We start from the raw sequence: 17,986 nt of genomic DNA, 5'->3' as shown, positions 1-17,986 counted from the left end.
CTGTTCTCAGTGCCCGCACCAGCTGGAAGAAGGTCGCTAGACGGGGCCTTGCTAACATCAAATGCTGGCTAAAGTCAAACCGAGACCAGGATCACAGAGTAAAAGGGAAAACGGGAGAGAGCCAGAGAAAGAGAGAGGATTTTTTTTAATAGGAGCCTTTGTGGAAGGAGGGTGCACAGCCCTGGGAGCTCTGCAGCGTCCTGCTTGAAGCGCTGACACTCGCGGCTAGAGGGGAGGTGCTGCCGGCCGCCCGTGATGTGGGTTCCAGAGAGAGCCCAAGCGCGCCGGAAGCGCTCGTGGAGCGGGGTGTCTTTTCATCCGCGTGTCACATTTTGGTTTAGCAAAAAGAAAAACAATGACTGTTTTCACAAAGCAACGACTTTTTTTTTTTAAATTTTTATTATCATTACTATGCTTTTAAAGCAGTTACAGAGCTGCTTGCAAAGGCTGTTAATATGAACTGCCGGGAAAACAGTCAGTCTTTGGAAAACGGGGGACAAGAGACAAGTCTTGCGAATATCTGACCCGTTTTTCCAGCTTTCACTATCAATGTCTGTTATCCCCTCTCCCTGTGGTTTTATTTGAGGCTTAGATCGGTTGTTAACATGAGATTTCATGCAAAATCTCTCATCGTAGTAAATGAAAAAGCGGTCCTTTCACGTTTGGTGAACAGTCCAGTTTCTCAGTGAATGATGTCCCACGACGTTGCTGTGGCGGATTAGAAACCTCCCCAATATATCTCTTTGATTTCTTTTGCGGTGGTCACGCTGTCTTTGAGCTGTATTTAATGGCATGCTGGAATTGTTTGAATTGCCAGTTATCCTGAAAAACGCCAGCAGACAAACTATAATTTACTGAGGACAAAATGTCCAGAGCTGGCACAGTTTTCTTTGGCCGTATGACCATCGCCTGCAGAGACAACCCACGCAGGACGGCGCCTGTTTGAGGGCGTCTGGTGCAACGCATGCCAACGGTCAATCTCTCGCCGGGACTTAATGATTTAAAACGAGGAAGGCTCTTCTATTCGATAGCTGTTTACGGCCGATGTCAGGGGTCCCGTTGATGCCGAGGAGCTTGTTCGTGCTCCTCAAATTCAGCGTGAGCCGAAGGGCGCAGCTCAGCCCGACGTCGTCCCGTACCTCTTGCTCGTGCCCCGCCACCGCGGCGCCCGCCGGACAGGGGGACGAGGACAGCTTTTGCGACGCGGAGGAGGAGCGCGGGGCTCAAGGTCCCCGCCGCCCCGAGAGGTGCCCGCGGAGGAGCCGCCCGACTAAGGGGAGCCGGCGGTGCCGCGTCCAGGGGCGCTCACCGGCTTTGACATTTTCCTTGTGTGATAAGGAGCTACCAGAGCACCAGCACAGCTTGTTTGCTCTTGGGGGAAATTGCGCTCGAGCAATTTACTCCGGCCCCCGCAGGACTGCAGGACCGAGGAGGGACTTCCACTCTGGAGGGCTTAAAGCGAGGGAGTAAATAAGGGTGGAGGCACATGAAGCCCTTGGGGATCTTTTGGCAGACTGCAGATTTTGCAATGTAGGCTGTTGCCTAAGAGCTGCTGAGCTATTCCTTCAGCCTAAACGCCGCTCTGGCGGGCTTTCTTCCCCTGCCCGCCCCCCTCGGTTTTGCACGGCTGCTCAATATTTCTGGCAAACGTGACGCCGCGCTCGCTGCAGCTCTCCTGGTTTGCTGGCGGTGCCGCGGCACTTTTGCTTATGAATCTGATCTTTCCAAGTTCGCAAATAATTTGCGGTCTCGACTGCGACAGCTCATTACAGAAAGGCAGACCTGGCAGCGCCTGCCTTTCGCAATTAGGGGTACCCACTATGATCTGGCTAATTGCAGACCAGCCCGGAGAGCAGGAGCCGCTTCAGAGCGGCTGAAAATTTTATGGGCAAACGGTGAAACTATAGCCACGTTAAACTGGCATGGTTCCTCAAGCCTAGGTGACTTCAGAAAGTGTTTTTATACAGATAGGGATGGTCTGGTTACATATTATATCATTTCCTAAGGGACAGATGTTTCCTGCACATTGTATAAAGTGATTATTTTCATGCATTTTTTCCTCCCTGTTAATCCAGTTAGTTGAAAGTGTTGGAAGCCCATTACAGCTGATAATTTAAACAGAAGTACGGTTTTATCCAGGCAGTTGCTCTTACCTTGGCTTATTTTGTTTCGTTTGCGTGTTTGTGAGATGCGCTCTGAGCTCCCGGGCGCGGAGCAAGGGTTTCTCAGGGGGCAGGCGCAGCTCATCCCAAGATGAGCAGCAAAAGTATCGAGTCCTTCAAGTCTCCAGAAGACCTAGCGGAGCGATTGCTCTTGGATCATATGGGTTGCTCTTAACAGCAGGCAGAGTTCAGTGATGGTGTAGGGCCAAAATGAGAGGCTGGGCACCTCTCTGCCCTCTCCGATGGCGTCCCTCCGCCTGGCGTGCCCGCTCCTACGTCGCATGGGGCCGTCACTCTGCCAGGCCACCCCACCCGTGCCTCCGGGGCCGGGAGCTGGGTGCACCCACAGCCTCTGACCCTGATCACCAATTTTCCCCCAAGTAATAGCAGTAAGAGATGTGCGTGCCAAGCACAGAGCCTTTTTTTTTTTTTTTTTTGGCCGCCCAACAGTGCACAAAGACGTGTGGGGATGCGGTGCGGCACCGCAAGGTGGTCTGCGTGGACGAGGACAAGCGGGTGGGCAGCAGCGCCTACTGCGACGCCGCCAAGCGCCCCGCCGAGGTGGAGAGCTGCCGCCTGCCGCCCTGCGAGTACGTCTGGATCACCGGCGAGTGGTCGGAGGTGAGCGCCCGTGGCACGTCCCCCACCGCTGGCTCCAGGGCCCCGGCCACCAGGGTCCGAGCTCGCTCCCACGCTTGCGGCAGGGACGCCGCCTCCCTTTGCGCACTGGTTACAGAGGAAGAATAAGGAAAGGGAAGAAAGAAAACATGCTGGGTGGTGAGGGGCAGGAGAGACAAGCAAACCAAGGAAAACACAGAGGGGTGAACGTTTCCCGGAGCAGCCCACTCTCCTGGATAGTTTTCTGGGAGAAATGTTGTATAGGTGTGAGGCAGCCTGGCTGGCTCGTCCTTCCACCTGCGTCTACCCTAGCTCCCATGGCTCCGGTGGAAACCCTCAGGCCCACGCAGTCGAGGACGTGTGCAAGGGCTTGCAGAGCTGGAGGGCTTGCTCCCGCTGAACCCTTGGGAGAGGAGCTTTTTTCCTCTAATTACAGGCAATACCTTCCTTTTCTTCCAGTCACTCCCAAGCACCTGCAATTCCAGGTTAACGCTTACAATACTCCTCCTCTATGAGTCCCATGGCAAAAAGAAAAAAAAAAAAACACCCTCCCCTTAGAGATCAATAATTTCTTGGTTCACAAGGGATTTTGTTTGCTCTTAGGAAGAGCTAACTTGTGCCAGGAGCCCACCTGGCACAGGTAGATGGGTTTTTGCAGCCTGCCCCGGGGGAACCGGCCTTTCCAAGGCAGCATCGGACACTGGCCCCCTGGTAGCCACTCACGCTACTCGTAGCTGGGTTAAGTACGATTCATGGAGGCACACTGGTCATTTAGGGATCGTTAAGAGCGGCCTGACATCTTTAAAACCAGCAGGGCTGTTTTTCCTCCTTGCTTTACACGGCTTCCTGCGAGCATGTGCTGACAGGCGCTTCCTCTCCCCGCAGTGCTCCGTGACGTGCGGCAAGGGATACCGGCAGCGCCTGGTGTCGTGCAGCGAGATTTATACTGGCAAGGACCACTATGAGTATGGGTACCAGAATACGGTCAACTGTCCTGGCACGCAGCCACCCAACATCCAACCTTGCTACCTTGGGGAATGCCCCGTTTCAGCATCCTGGCGCGTGGGCAACTGGGGAAGTGTAAGTTGGGCACTTCTTGTTTCATCTGGAAAAAATGTTAGCAAGCGATGGGTAGCTTCTGGGGTGGCGGCGGGGGGAGAAAGCTGGAGGACTGATCCTGCTTGCCCATGGGTGAGCGCAAGAGTTGGGAACTGCCAATAGGCCGATGCTGGTCATTTGAGCCTTAAAAGATTTTTTTTTCCCCTCTTCTTGGAAATGCTGGGACAGGGCAGGGGAAAACTCAGCCTTTCTGTTAAAGTTATTTGTGCTGAGCCATTCCTGGGGCCTGAACTACAAGATCAAATTTTGGTTAAAGCAATAACACTTCACTACTTCGAGCTCCTGACGTTCTTTGAAATGCAGTGTTTCTCCCATAAATTTGATTTATTAATGCAGCTCAGGCATTTGTAGGAATTTGTCAAACTTTTACAAGGCAACAAAGGTCAAGTCGAGCAAAACGTAGTGAAAGTTGTCGTAGTAAGTGATGGAGCTGTTTGAAACCTAAGTTCCTCACGCCCCACAGGAAGTCTCAGGTTCTCCCCACGAGTCGGAGCAGAGGAGTTACAGCCAAAGGCTTGGCTCCCATGAACTCGCATTGCTCTCCCTCATATTCCAGTGTAAAATTTCCAACTGGACCTAGTTAACAAAACTTCTTTGAGAGGGGTATCCATTTCAGAGAGCAAGTTCTTCCTCCTAGATTTGGGCTCCTGAATGTATCAGTGACTGTAAAGAGCCATGACCCTTCTCATCTCTGATTTTCAAAGGAGTTTAACTTGAGTTACCATCACCTTTGATGGACAAATATAGAGCCCTGCTCTGCCCTTTAGTTAAATTTCTTGGATTTGGGACTGATAAAGAGTAAACACGAGGCTGTGACTAACCTGAGCCGTTGAAGAATGTCTCATTGTGCACAAATGTCATTTATGTGTTTCTAAACAGAGGAGCATCTCCATTTTCGTGGTGGCCTAACCTAGTACCTTTAGAAAGAGCTGATTTTTCAGTCTCAAGTACTGAAAGAACAAGTTACGGAAGGCTACCAAGATGCTCCTCGAGAAGTGTTTGTGCATGTCCTGCTTTAGGAGGCTGATCCCACCTGTGATTTGCTGCGCCCACGAGCAGCCAGCCCAGGCGAGCTCTTACTCAGTAGCTCCGGTAACCTGTGTTATTTCAGCCTTAAGATTGCCCTCGGTTTGGGGTGTTCAAGGATGGCCCAGTGTATGCACAGATATAGCCATTTTTCTAAAGGTGAAGGGAGAGAGGGTTTTGAGGCTGTTTTTCAGTACAATTTGGATAAGAAAACCAACAGACTGTCATCCTGGTTCAGAGGACCCTGTCAGTGACCCAAGCAGTGTTTCACAGCCACAGGGAGAGAATTTCTAGCATTCGGGCATTTGGGTGAATGTTTCTGTCTTGTATAACTGTCCTCGTATGAGAAAGTAATGTTTTTGTTTGAGCGCATGGTTCACCTTAATTAATACTGCCTTATCCAGCAAAGCATGTAAGTGCTAAGCTTTAAACTAGTACAGTCGTCTTCTCAAAATAATTAACGATGATGATAAAGAAAGGATTAATAATCAAAGGGATTACTTGTATGGTTAAAATTAAGCCTGTGTTTGAAAGCTTTGCTGGATTGGGGCCTTTGCTGCTCATCCTTAGTACAACAGAAACGGGTTGTCACTGTTTTTCTGGGCCAGAGCCCATAAAGCCTTGGGGTAAAACATGAATCCCAGCCTTTTATGTTCCAGTGCTCCGTAACCTGTGGGGTTGGAGTCATGCACCGCTCAGTGCAGTGTTTAACCAACGATGACCAGGCCAGCAGCTTGTGCCACGCGGATCTGAAACCTGAGGAAAGGAGGACATGTCACAACGTCCACGATTGTAAGTCTGCGGATTTGCGTCTTCCCTTGCCTTTCTTACGGCTTGAGTTTCCGCCGGACTCCTGGAGATGTGCCGTATTTCCAGGTGTTGGGACCCATCCGACAAAGTGCTAAGGCACTTCAGGGAGACTTCTTAAAAATAAGAGTGCTGTTTTGGTGCGTGAGATATCTCACAGACGAAATTTTGATGTTCGATTGCTCAGCGACTACAAGTATTTCTCTTTCCTTCCAGGTGAATTACCGAGAAGTTGCAAAGATGTTAAAAATCTCAAAGGTGTCACTGAAGATGGTGAATATTTTCTTAAAGTCAAAGGAAAGACACTAAAGGTGCATTTTGGCAACAGATTGATAGTTTATGCATTTCCCAAAGGTGTAAGAGGACCCTGTGCATGCTCTTTACCTCCACTCTTGCCTTTTCTACCTTCAGTTTTCTAGGCCATCCTTTGACACGTGATACCTGACAAAACTGTGGCTTGTATCTCTCAGGTGTATTGTTCTGGGATGCAGACTGACAACCCAAAGGAGTACGTGACCCTTGTAAACGGGGACGCAGAGAATTTTTCAGAAGTGTATGGATACAGGTAAGAAATCCCTTAATTCCGATCTTCACAAAGCTTTTCTTTTCTATGGCAATATTTTTTCCGTCATGAGTAGAAAGGGTTTTCTTTTGATTTAGGTTACATAACCCGACTGAATGTCCATATAACGGGAGCCGACGAGAAGACTGCCAGTGTAGGAAAGATTACACAGCAGCTGGGTTTTCCACCTTCAGCAAAGTAAGGCTGGACCTGAACACTATGCAAATAATAAGTGAGTAAAAACAGGGCCTCACCATTAAAAAAAAATGTTTATTTTACACAACTGTAGCTGTAACTGCAAGCCAGCAGAAGTAGTCTAGTGAGTAATATTCGTGAGCTCTCCTGTTACAGAGCTGCTTTTCAACTTGGCCACTGGTTTGCTGTGTTATGCTTGGAGGATAGCTTGAGCAAATCAGAAATTCTCATACTATTTCTCTTTGAAGTGGGAGAAAATTAAGACAGTTGCTGTCACATCTGTTACGCAGAATGAATATTTGTGTGCTCCCAGCAGACCAGTTTATTTTCTAAAAGATTTTGTTTCATTTAGTGTCCTATTTTTAGACCAGACTCAGGCAGCAAGTGTAACCAGGGAGGAGCTGGCCCCCCATGTTGCACGCAGCCATTTCACAAAATCCCACCGCGGGGGACTCCTCTGGGGGCAGGGACGCTGCTCCTGGCGGGTGCTAAGGTTGGTGCCGCTGGGACTGATGTCCAAACGCTGAGGATGGAGGAGCTCTTGGCAGGCCCAGTTTTCCCACTGGCTTCAGCAGGCAGAGTCAGGCCGAGAGGAAGTAGCTCGTGCTGAGATGGTTGGAAACGGTGCCATGGATTTCCAGGGGAGCAGAGGGGACTTCAGCTGTGCAGTATAAGTCACAAACCTGTCGCTCCTGCCAACATTGGTGCAAGCCGGGAGCATTTCCCCGACCCCAGGAGGAGCCAGCAGCATGCGTTAGGGTTAGAGTTTCAATCACTTTATCGGTTTCCGGCAAATGTTTTAAAAATACAACATATCGTGTGGAGTTCATTCAGTAAATCATGGAGATTTTAACAGCTCAATCCTCTCTTATTAAGTGAGTCTTTATCTGATAGTTGTTTCTCACTCTGTTTTCAAGCCATAAGACCTCCCAGTCTATTAATCTGTAAAAAGCTACTAATAGTCTGTAAATGTTCCCTGGGAAAGATCTCAAGGGAACCACCCCCAGGGGAAATTTGATATCACCTTCCTTTGAATTTCAAAAGGAGCTGGGCACCTACCTCTGTCAGGCAGGAGCTATCTCAAATCCCCATCTAAATGAATCTCAGTTACTTAAGAGCCATCTAGAGCAAAATACCCAAATTCCCTTTGAAACCCAGTCTCAGTTGACTAGGCTGTAGAGAACAGGCTCTGGGAGCAGATGGCGAACAAGTTTTGAGGCAGTGTTTTGGTTTTGTTTAAAAGGAAGATTTTAGAAGGTCCCGCGTCCTCTTTGTAAGTTCTTGGTTCAGACGACTGGGAAGTTTTCTGAGAAAAAACATTTTTCTCATATTTCTGAGAAATATAGCCAAAGTCATGGCTTCTAGTTTTGTTATTTATACCTAGGCCCTAAATCACCAGTGTACCTACATGGACCGGTAAATGTAAGCATATGAGCATCCTATTAAAATCGGTGAGGTTGTTCACATGCTGGGAGTCACATGCATGATGAATTGGAGTTTTAATATTAAAAACCCAGCAGATGAGATCTTGACTGTTAAGATTAACATTAAGATTCGGGGACCTACTTAGGGGAATCTCCTGGGGTAGGGCCCTAGAAGGAAGAGGGGTCCAAGAGAGCTGGTTAATATTCAAGCGTCACTTCCTCCAGGCTCAGGATCAGTGCATCCCTCTGAGGAAGAAGTTCAGCAAAGCGGGCAGGAGACCTGCATGGATGAGCAAGGAACTCCTGGCCAAACTCCAGCAGAAGAAGGAAGTGTACAGAAAGTGGAAAAGGGGACAGGCCACTTGGGAGGAATACAGGGACGTTGTCAGAGTGTGCAGGGATGCGACAAGGAAGGCTAAGGCCCAGTTGGAATTAAATCTGGCAAGGGATGTCAAGGACAACAAGAAGGCCTTCTTCAAATACATCAATAGCAAAAGGAAGACTAGGGAAAACGTGGGCCCGCTGCTGAATGGGGCGGGTGCCCTGGTGACAAAGGATACAGAGAAGGCAGAGTTATTGAATGCCTTCTTTGCTTCTGTCTTCACTGCTAAGGCCAGTCCTGAGGAATTCCAGACCTTGGAGACAAGAGAGGAAGTCTGGAGAAAGGAAGACTCTCCCTTGGTTGAGGAGGATCGGGTTAGAGATCTTTTGTCCAAACTTGACATCCACAAATCCATGGGCCCCGATGGGATGCACCCACGAGTGCTGAGGGAGCTGGCGGATGTTATCGCTAGGCCTCTCTCCATCATCTTTGAAAGGTCCTGGAGATCAGGAGAGGTGCCTGAGGACTGGAAGAAAGCCAATGTCACGCCAGTCTTCAAAAAGGGCAAGAAGGAGGAGCCAGGAAACTATAGGCCTGTCAGCCTCACCTCCATCCCGGGAAAGGTGATGGAACAGCTCATCCTGGAGGTCATCACTAAGCATCTGGAGGACAAGAAGGTGATCAGGAGTAGTCAGCATGGATTCACCAAAGGGAAATCATGCTTGACCAATCTGATAGCCTTCTATGACAGAATGACTGGCTGGGTAGATGAGGGCAGAGCAGTGGATGTTGTCTTTCTGGACTTCAGCAAGGCTTTTGACACTGTCTCCCATCACATCCTCCTAGGTAAGCTCAGGAAGTGTGGGCTAGATGAGTGGGCGGTGAGGTGGCTTGAGAACTGGCTGGATGGCCGAGCTCAGAGGGTTGTGGTGAATGGCGCAGAGTCAAGTTGGAGGCCTGTGGCTAGTGGTGTCCCCCAGGGGTCAGTCCTGGGCCCAGTCTTGTTCAATATATTCATCAATGACCTGGAGGAAGGGACAGAGTGCACCCTCAGCAAGTTTGCTGATGATACTAAACTGGGGGGAGTGGCTGACACACCAGAAGACTGTGCTGCCATTCAGAGGGACCTGGACAGGCTGGAGAGGTGGGCGGAGAGGAACCTCATGAAGTTCAACAAAGGCAAGTGCAAGGTCCTGCACCTAGGCAGGAATAATCCCATGCACCAGTACAGGCTGGGGACTGACCTGTTGGAAAGTAGCTCTGCCGAGAAGGACCTGGGAGTGCTGGTGGACAACAAGTTAAACATGAGCCAGCAGTGTGCCCTTGTGGCCAAGAAGGCCAATGGGATCCTAGGGTGCATTAGGCAGAGTGTTGCCAGCAGGTCGAGGGAGGTGATCCTGCCCCTCTATTCAGCCCTGGTGAGGCCTCACCTGGAGTACTGTGTCCAGTTCTGGGCTCCCCAGTACAAGAGAGACATGGCACTCCTGGAGAGAGTCCAGCGGAGGGCTACCAAGATGATTAGAGGGCTGGAGCATCTCTCCTATGAAGAAAGACTGCAAGAGCTGGGCCTGTTCAGCCTGGAGAAGAGAAGATTGAGAGGGGATCTCGTCAACGTGTACAAGTATCTGAAGGGGGAGTGTCAAGAGGATGAGGCCAGCCTCTTCTCCGTGGTGCCCAGCAACAGGACAAGAGGCAATGGGCAGAAACTGAACCACAGGAAGTTCCATCTGAACCTGAGAAAAAACTTCTTCACTGTGAGGGTGACAGAGCACTGGAACAGGTTGCCCAGAGAGGTGGTGGAGTCTCCTTCGCTGGAGATATTCAAAACCCGTCTGGATGTGATCCTGGGCAATATGCTCTAGGTGACCCTGCTTGAGCAGGGAGGTTGGACTAGATGATCTCCAGAGGTCCCTTCCAACCTAAACGATTCTGTGATTCTGTGATTCTGTGATTCTGTGATTAATATATGAAATCAGCTCTAGTGATTTTAAACATTAGCAAAAAGTATGTTTACATCTTTTCATCTCTCTCTTCCTGCATCTTTCTTCCCATGCTACTGACCAACTATTTTCCACAGCGACTGATTTACAGTTTGCACGGACGCATGATGGACGACCTGTGCCTTATGCCACTGCTGGGGACTGCTACAGTGCCGCCAAATGCCCGCAGGTATTTGACAATTGCGTTTCATAGGAATCGGTGCCATTTATTATGTTCGGGCCCTCTGTTAATTACTCTTGATTACATCAGCCAAACTCCAGTGAGCATCACGTTCTCATCGCAGCAGTCTGAAATTTTTCTTTTTTGTCTGTATGGAAAGTACTTCCCATTCCAGCAAGAAAATGTTGAGCTCTTACCAGACAACCAGAGGGACTTGTGAAGAGACATTCGTCAGTGCCCCTGCAGCGTGATCTGGAGCTGGCAGGAAGGGATGGCTTTTCGTGGGGATGGGCCCTGCAGTTTCTCGAGGGGCAGTGGTGGCTTGGGAAACTTTCCTGCAACCTAGGAAATGCTCCTATATCCATTAGTCTAATCCAATTTCTTGAAAGAAATATGCTTTCCTGAAAGTCGTTAGGAGATTAATTAACATTCTGCTACAGCTGGGTTGCTCCTTGTCCCCTGCACATCTAGCTTTTGCGGTGCCGGGGGATGATAAGTGATATGTTTGGATAGTCCAAAGTATTTGGCAGACCATGTTCATAAAGGGTGTTAACTAGGGAATCACAGCAACAGACGGCGGAGGGCAAATCTCTCCATCTCCTTCCCTCCATACTACTGGAGCTGGCACTTGTCTGCACAGCTCAGTGGCTTCGGGATTGACGTCTTACCTTGGGAAGGCTCATGAATGTTAATATGAGTCCACCTGACCAGACAGTTTGCTCCTAGCTGAAAATCAGCCTTCCCCAGGCAGCAAGTGCATGGAGCAAAGTTAATGGCCATCTGGTAGTCTGCGGCATTGTGGCTGCAGTGGACCGTAGGTCAGCCTAGGACTGAGGCCAAAGGATCCCTCAGCATGTCTGGAAATGGGCAGTCTTGACCACAGGATTTAGGGTTTGCTGTGGGGGACAAGGAGGGAGGCTTCGGGGAAGATCTGCATTGGATGCAGACATAACCCTTAATTTTCCAGCCATTTATTGCACATTTTGCGAGCAAGAGAAAATTAAGTGAAGGGCATTTTTAAGAAACAAACAAATGAGAGTTTTGATTTGACTGAGGTTTAAAGAAAAAGAAAGAAAAAAAAAGCCCCGTGGAAAATCAGGACAAGCGTGCCCTCTCCAGGTGAGGAGGGAGAAGGGAGAGCAGGCTACCACGCTCTCCGGGGGTACCTTTCCCATCAGCTGCTGGAGCGTGTCAGGCGCCGCGGCTTGCCATGGGAAAGCCAAGAATGCCCTCAGCTGGCAAACCAAGAAAAAGCAGTGAAAAAAAAAGAAAGTGCACTGAAAAACCCGAGAAAAAAGCCCCTCCTTCCCTGCAGCCACAAACGAGAAGAAATTCCTAACCCGAGCCATGCTGCGATTTGTAGAGCATGTGCTAATCACTCGCAGAGCTACAGAAAAATTGCAAACTTTGCTGGCAAGATCTTGTTAGGAAAACGACACAGCGGTAAGCTGTAGTGGAAGGGAGCTCGCGGCAGCGATGCTGCGTGTCGTGACCGAAGGCCCATCTCTTCGGGGATAATCAGGCTTGTTTGCTTGTTTTTTTAGGGTCGCTTCAGTATCGACCTTTATGGAACGGGTCTGTCATTAACAGGAACGGCAAAATGGCTCTCACAAGGGAATTACGCAGTGTCAGAAATTCAGAAATCCCCAGTAAGTTTTAATTCTAATGGTGGTCACCCTCTAATTGCCTCCCGTCGCCTTGTCTTTTGTAGCAGTGTTCCTCCAAGTGAAGACCATTAAAAAAAAAAACCTAACATCCAACATGAGAAATGAAATGTCGTTCATAACTGTATGCGAGATGGGGGGTGGCCCTGGTGGGTTTAACTTGATCTGAATTATTGCAATTAATTAGTGAGCCTGCTTAACAGTGAAGCTGAAAACACTGAGCGCTGTGGGGCAGACATATCTTTAATTAGTTATCTGAATTGTCCAGCAAGGAGCCTGTGCACGGCGTGCGGGACCAGGATCGCCGTCTGCATTAGGGCTGCAAAACGATCCCCAGAAAGGGAGAAATAAAGCACTGGGATGAGCTGTGGGGTTAAGGTCTTTGCTTAAATGATGAGCAGGGTTGGGCTCGGACTGCTCCTTGTCTTGCAAGAGAGGCTCCTAAGCGCCAAGTGAGCACCCCCAGGCAGGAATTGTTCCAAAACATGACTAACAAAACATGGGGGACACGTGCCTTCCAGCTGGGTTGGTCTCACTTTATCTCTGTGCAAGAGATCAGATCACCCAAGCTTTCCATCTCCCTGGCTCTGGTGAGGCCCTTGCCAGCATGGGGCTCCTAAAGGACTGTTTTCAGCAGAAGAATCAAATGTCTCTGGTCAGATCATGCCGTGGTAAAGCCTCCTCCGGTACAGGTGTATTAGAAATAGCACAGACCTCCCCGCCCCAGGCTACTTTTGGCAGGTGCTGTGCTATTCTTCTCCTCTTCCGAAAGGAGAAGCCGAGGCAGCTGACTTTGGGGCTGCAGAGAGGAGAGTGACACAATTACAGCTGGCAGAATTGAATCGAACTTTAAGGGACAGGGAGTCTAAGAGATGACTCTTACCTTGATCGCCTGGTGGCATCTGTCAAGCGCTGCTCTATGGGCGTAATTGCCAGCAGGAGCAGAAGAAAGAAGGGAATAGCAAGAAGAGATGATAGCAGCCTGCTGCAATCACAGATCAATAGTGTCAAGGGCATTTATTTTCGTTTAAAAATAAATGCTTTGTGCAAGCTTGTCCTGCACTTAAGTCCGATTTTCTGGTAATTGAGGGTTGTATTCCCCTCAAGAACCGTCTGTCCATTGTAATGACCAAGAGGAGAAAGACCACACAGAGGTGCGAAAAGGAAGGCTAGATGTAGATCTTGCTTATGCCAGTATTAAGCTATTGACTCGAAACTGGAGTTACACCATGTTTACCAGGCTCTCCTGGAGATCGGGACAGCCCAAGGACTGCTCTGAGCTTTCCTTTGTCTCTTCTGGATTTGCACCTGAGGGTGAAAAGATGAATAGAGAAATGCAGAGCTGCGGGGAGCGGCACCGTGATTTTGCAAACTGCACATCCTCTCCACATCACTTGCTGTCTCATCTCAGCTCTGGAGCCACTCCAGGCTTTTCTCTTCCAAACAGATTTTTCTCAGTAATGTCTTCAAATATCCTTTCCATGCCCTTTACATGCCCAAGCACAAGTGAGGTGCTGTTATTGTCTGTATGTGTTATTTCTCCTGCATGATTCAGGCTTTCCCTCATTACAGTGGGACAACTAGTTATTCACTGTGGGGGCAAGTTGGAGAAGGTAGATGCTCTTGAGCTGTCCCTTGAAATGGCCTTTCCTTGAACACGTTTCAATGTGATAAATCAAAAATGTCCTTTCTTATTTGTGTTCACCATCTGACCTGCTAGTATTAAAGGGAATTACGTTTGCATGCATTTAAATAGGACTGTGATTTTGTAGATTGATTTAGTGCATTATTTGTTTTCCTTCCAGGACATTTTCTATTAAAAATTCTAGCTAGAATAACCCACATCTGGACCTTTAGCAGCATAGAGTTCCTGAGCCTTTACACTGCTGTGACACATTATTTCTGATTTTTGCTTGCAGGATGGTACCAAAGTAGTAGGAAAATGTGGCGGTTACTGTGGAAAATGTACTCCATCATCTGGAACAGGCCTTGACGTTCGAGTGTTATAGCAATGGTAGGTTCCCAGTCATCTCTGAATTAAGGGAAACCTTTCCAAGAACGTATTGCAGAAGGAACAGATTGGGCAGTGTTTTCAGAAGTCTCTTATTTTCCAAAGTCTGCTCATCACTTAGGCTTAGGATTTAGGTTCTGGAGACTCACTGATATTCAAAGACGTAAGGGTTGAAGTGCCTTTCAGGATCTAGGTCTTAAGCCTGTGTTTACATGGGACTTTGTGTAATACTATCAAAAAGGCCTAAATAGTCATGCTAACTGCTAAGTGCAGGAGTCCTTTATGAAAAACCTTACAAGCATTATGGCATAGCAGCAGGCAGCATATTGGCTCCCTCTGCAATAGCCATGCACGCTCACGCAGCGTAGCTGGAGGGGAGAGCAAAGCCTCCGGCAGTCTGCGCCGTCCCACATCTCCTACGGTGCTGCCAACGCGCAGGGAGGCAGCAGACAGAGCAAAGGGGATGATTTCAGTGAAAAAACCATGCTCCTATGCGTTGTACAGGAGAAGGGCCACTTGCCAAAATTTTACCCGCTTTTTTCTGGACTGCTGACGGCTTGCATGGGGCCTGCGATGGCCACTGTAAGGCTGCAGCACCAGTAGCAAGAGTAACTCTGCAATACTGTCCCCCTTCGCCACCCCCTCGGATGCTGCTGCACCCTGAAAATCAAAGATATGCTTTTGCAGGTGTGGCTGGTAACCTTTCCCACCCTGTGTTAAGTAAATGGCTCATGGCATAGAAGTATCGTTTCTGTGCCATTAAAGCATGTTCTCAGGGAGCACAAATTAACCGTCAGCAAAATAACGATGCTGATAGTCCGCACCAAGCTGTCAAACACAAACCGAAGCAGCCGAGGAAATGCTGCTTCTTCCTCTGCTGGCTCCAAAGCAGCCAAAGAAATGCTTTTTCCTCCTCTGCTGGCTCCAGCTCTCTCAGTCTTCAGTCCTCCCAGTACCACACACAGGTACAACGTTTTCAAGTGGAAACGTGGTGTCCAAGTTGACGGCACCTGCTTTGGCTCCGTTCTCATTTCGATCTCGGTAGTTAAAGGTTTCAAAGGCAAAGACAATGATCTTACTCTTAACGTGCAACTTGTCTGTTACTTTCCAGGTTCTCTGCAAGCAGACAGCTGAGATGAGCTGGATGAAGGATAGCGATGCAATACCTCTGCCTTCCACTTTTTTAAATCTGTTTATGTGTGTATATAGATCGCATATTCTTAATGTACAGTATAATATTTATGTTTGGAATTATTTATTTTGATTTAATATTTTTGTACGTAAAACCATTATATTAAGGCTGCTTTTACTATTTTTATTTTTTATTGTTAAATCCTGCAGTCAAACCACTGCATTTTACGTACTCTACATTATATGTAGCATTATGACAAGTGATACTTTATTGTCACTGTATTCAGTTGTTTACTTTCAATCAGTAATTTTCCTTCAGTTACGGGCTGCTCTGGCCCTTTACGGTGCTACACAATCTGCATAAGGGTATTTTTGGCATTTCAATCTGTCTTTGTGTAAGGAAAACAGACAAGATGTGCTTAAATTTTATTTTAGCGATCAGGCCGACAGCACTCAAGGAAAACATGACAATGAATACAGTGCTAGTTGCATTAGCAATCTTTATCTTTTAGGTATGTTTTGAATTTCACATGACCTCTGTGGCCAGTGCTAAAAGTCACTGGTTTGGTGCTAACATGATATTTATTAACGCTCTCTAGTTTTAGTTCCTTAAATCCAGTGCCTTCATCAGTGAAAAGAGGAAGAAAACAGAACAAAAAGTCAGCCAGTTCAAATAAATTGAGATCAACCCCAGGTTTTGGGAAACTCTTGGAAATGGATGATGAGCTTGAACGCCTCTTTTGTAGGGCTACGGAATGAACTTTCTTTTCCAAAAAACAAAAAAACAACAAAAAAACACCCATGCGTTTCTCCCCTAATTGCATGTGCCACCGCGCTTCCTGCCTCCATCTGGAAGCGGGGGCACTAACTCATCCGAGGCAGGCGGACGAGGCCATATGTCTCGCCGGGCTGCGCGCTGAGAAGCGCTGCCGCTTGGCGCGGCAGCTGTCACGAAAGCCCCTAACGGGGAGCCGAAAGCCTCTCTCCTACGACCCGAAAAAAACCTCGGCTCGCCCGGCTTTCCCGGAAAAGTCCCGGAGGGGGCTTTTCCTGCCCGGACGCCCCCTCCTCTCGGCCGGGCGGCTCCCGCAGCCCCCGCCAGCAGACGTCCGCGGCTTCCCACCCGCGGCGGGCGGCCGTGGCCACGGCCAGGGCTCCGGCTCGTTCCAACGAAATCACTTGGTACTCGCGGATCGCCGAGTTCCCGCCACCCACCCCGCAAAAACAGGCTGCTCGACGCCTACTTCTGTATCGCTCCCTGTCTTCCTGGTAAGGCATCTGCGCGCTCGGCCCGCCCGCAGCCCCGCGTACCACCAGCCGTTGCGGGGGGGGTTCGGGAGAAGGTCCCCCCGCCGCCCCGGATGCCAAACGCGGCCGCCTAAGGACCGCAGCTCCTCGCCTGTACATAGCCTGCTGCTTGCGGCGCGACACGTTTCCGTAGCACGTCGAACGGGGGTGATGTGACCGGATTATTTTTTGTAGTCTATGACTATGACCCTTATCTCTTTCCCCGCTTTTTTACTTAACCGTAGGAAGATAGTGCCCGTTCACCGTGTATTTTGGGGCAAGGAGGAGCACAAAGGACAAGGAAAGGAAGGGTTTTTTTTTTTTTTAAGCACAAAATTGCCAGCCTTTTGGAAGACCAGAGAGGCTTGTCTGCTAATTCAAATAAGTCTTTGAATTTTGCATGCAGCTACGTCTAAAAAAAAATCCAACCTCGGAGGCTCTTGTGAGTCTTTTACGTGCCATCACGCTACTCCCGTCGCTAAGGCAGGGAAGAGGACTCAGTTTGTTAGCAAACACTGTAAGATCGATTGTGATAAACGAACAGATCCCTAGATTCATAACCCATGCGTTTGCCAGACTTTATTCAGCTTTCAGAATGAAGCCTGTCAGCTGGATTGTCAGGTACCGACATGTTCACGCGAGCTGGTAGACAGCTAACAAGCGACCGGGGTTGTGTTAAAATGCAGCAGCTAAAGAACTGGTGCTCTACACCTATTCACGTGTGCCTCTGCACTTCTTCGTCACGTTCAGACTTAGAAGAGGGAATGAGACGATCTCACTCGTCGTTTTGTTTTGTTTTGTTTTGTTTTATAGTGCATAAAATAAGTGGCTATCATCATATGCTAGAAAGACTGATATTTCACCTATTTTGTATGCTTATGGGTAGCGGTAATAAGGTATATGTTTCTGAGAAAATGCCAAAAATACCGTTTGAAAGGTCAAAGGAAAAAAAAAGGGAAAAGGAGTAGTAATGGAATAGTGATTTTTTTTTAATGATTATTGCTCATGTATAACTTCTATAGGGGAAAAGGGAAAATTGCACTATGAACTTTAGGGATAAACAGTGGTGCTTAGAAAGTACAGGCATATTATATTTTCGCTAATGAAGTGAATGCTATTTATAAAAAAAAGTATTATTTAGACCTGTACACATTCCTTTCTACCATATTGTTTCATAACAGTTATTAACAGAGCAAGAGAAACCTAAAAAAAAAAAATTAAAAAACTGTAAGGGAAAAGTTGATAGCTCATGATCTTTTGATTCATCAGTGGGTTTCATTAAACAGGAACAAGCTTTGAGGACCAGAGATATTAGACATTTATTGTTCAGGAAACAATTCTGGGTTTTGTATATCAATGCCATTATTTTTCTACAAACTGTTTTTTTGCAAGCACTTTCCTGTACAGTGTTTCTTTTCTTTCTGATTATACTCAAAAGGAAATGAAGACCTGTAGGACATGTCTGTATGGTCTTTGTGCATCTGCCATCGTATTCCAA

The 17,986-nt window shown here is 48.2% G+C and overlaps 1 protein-coding gene across 7 annotated transcripts in view; it reads left to right on the top strand.

Annotated features, from left to right (window-relative positions):
- Positions 1–17,433, top strand: part of ADAMTS9 (ADAM metallopeptidase with thrombospondin type 1 motif 9) — a 90,718-nt gene extending 73,285 nt beyond the window's left edge. For 5 of the 7 annotated variants that reach the window (XM_068960425.1, XM_068960423.1, XM_068960424.1 and 2 more), the window contains 10 exons: positions 2,613–2,783; positions 3,666–3,860; positions 5,585–5,717; positions 5,949–6,043; positions 6,203–6,297; positions 6,393–6,526; positions 10,313–10,404; positions 11,940–12,044; positions 13,979–14,073; positions 15,182–17,433. In XM_068960425.1, coding sequence (XP_068816526.1) covers positions 2,613–2,783; positions 3,666–3,860; positions 5,585–5,717; positions 5,949–6,043; positions 6,203–6,297; positions 6,393–6,526; positions 10,313–10,404; positions 11,940–12,044; positions 13,979–14,068 — 1,110 coding nt within the window. In that variant the 3' untranslated portion in view covers positions 14,069–14,073; positions 15,182–17,433. The remainder of the gene's footprint in view (positions 1–2,612; positions 2,784–3,665; positions 3,861–5,584; positions 5,718–5,948; positions 6,044–6,202; positions 6,298–6,392; positions 6,527–10,312; positions 10,405–11,939; positions 12,045–13,978; positions 14,074–15,181) is intronic. The other 2 variants (XR_011144074.1, XM_068960427.1) reach the window with 2 other exon arrangements.
- The last annotated feature ends 553 nt before the right edge of the window (positions 17,434–17,986 follow it).

This window comes from Struthio camelus, chromosome 14 (genome assembly GCF_040807025.1).
Source record: "Struthio camelus isolate bStrCam1 chromosome 14, bStrCam1.hap1, whole genome shotgun sequence".
In the NCBI taxonomy this organism is placed as follows: Eukaryota; Metazoa; Chordata; class Aves; order Struthioniformes; family Struthionidae; genus Struthio; species Struthio camelus.
The sequence above is the reverse complement of the archived record's forward strand: the minus strand, read 5'-3'. Positions and strand labels throughout refer to the sequence as shown.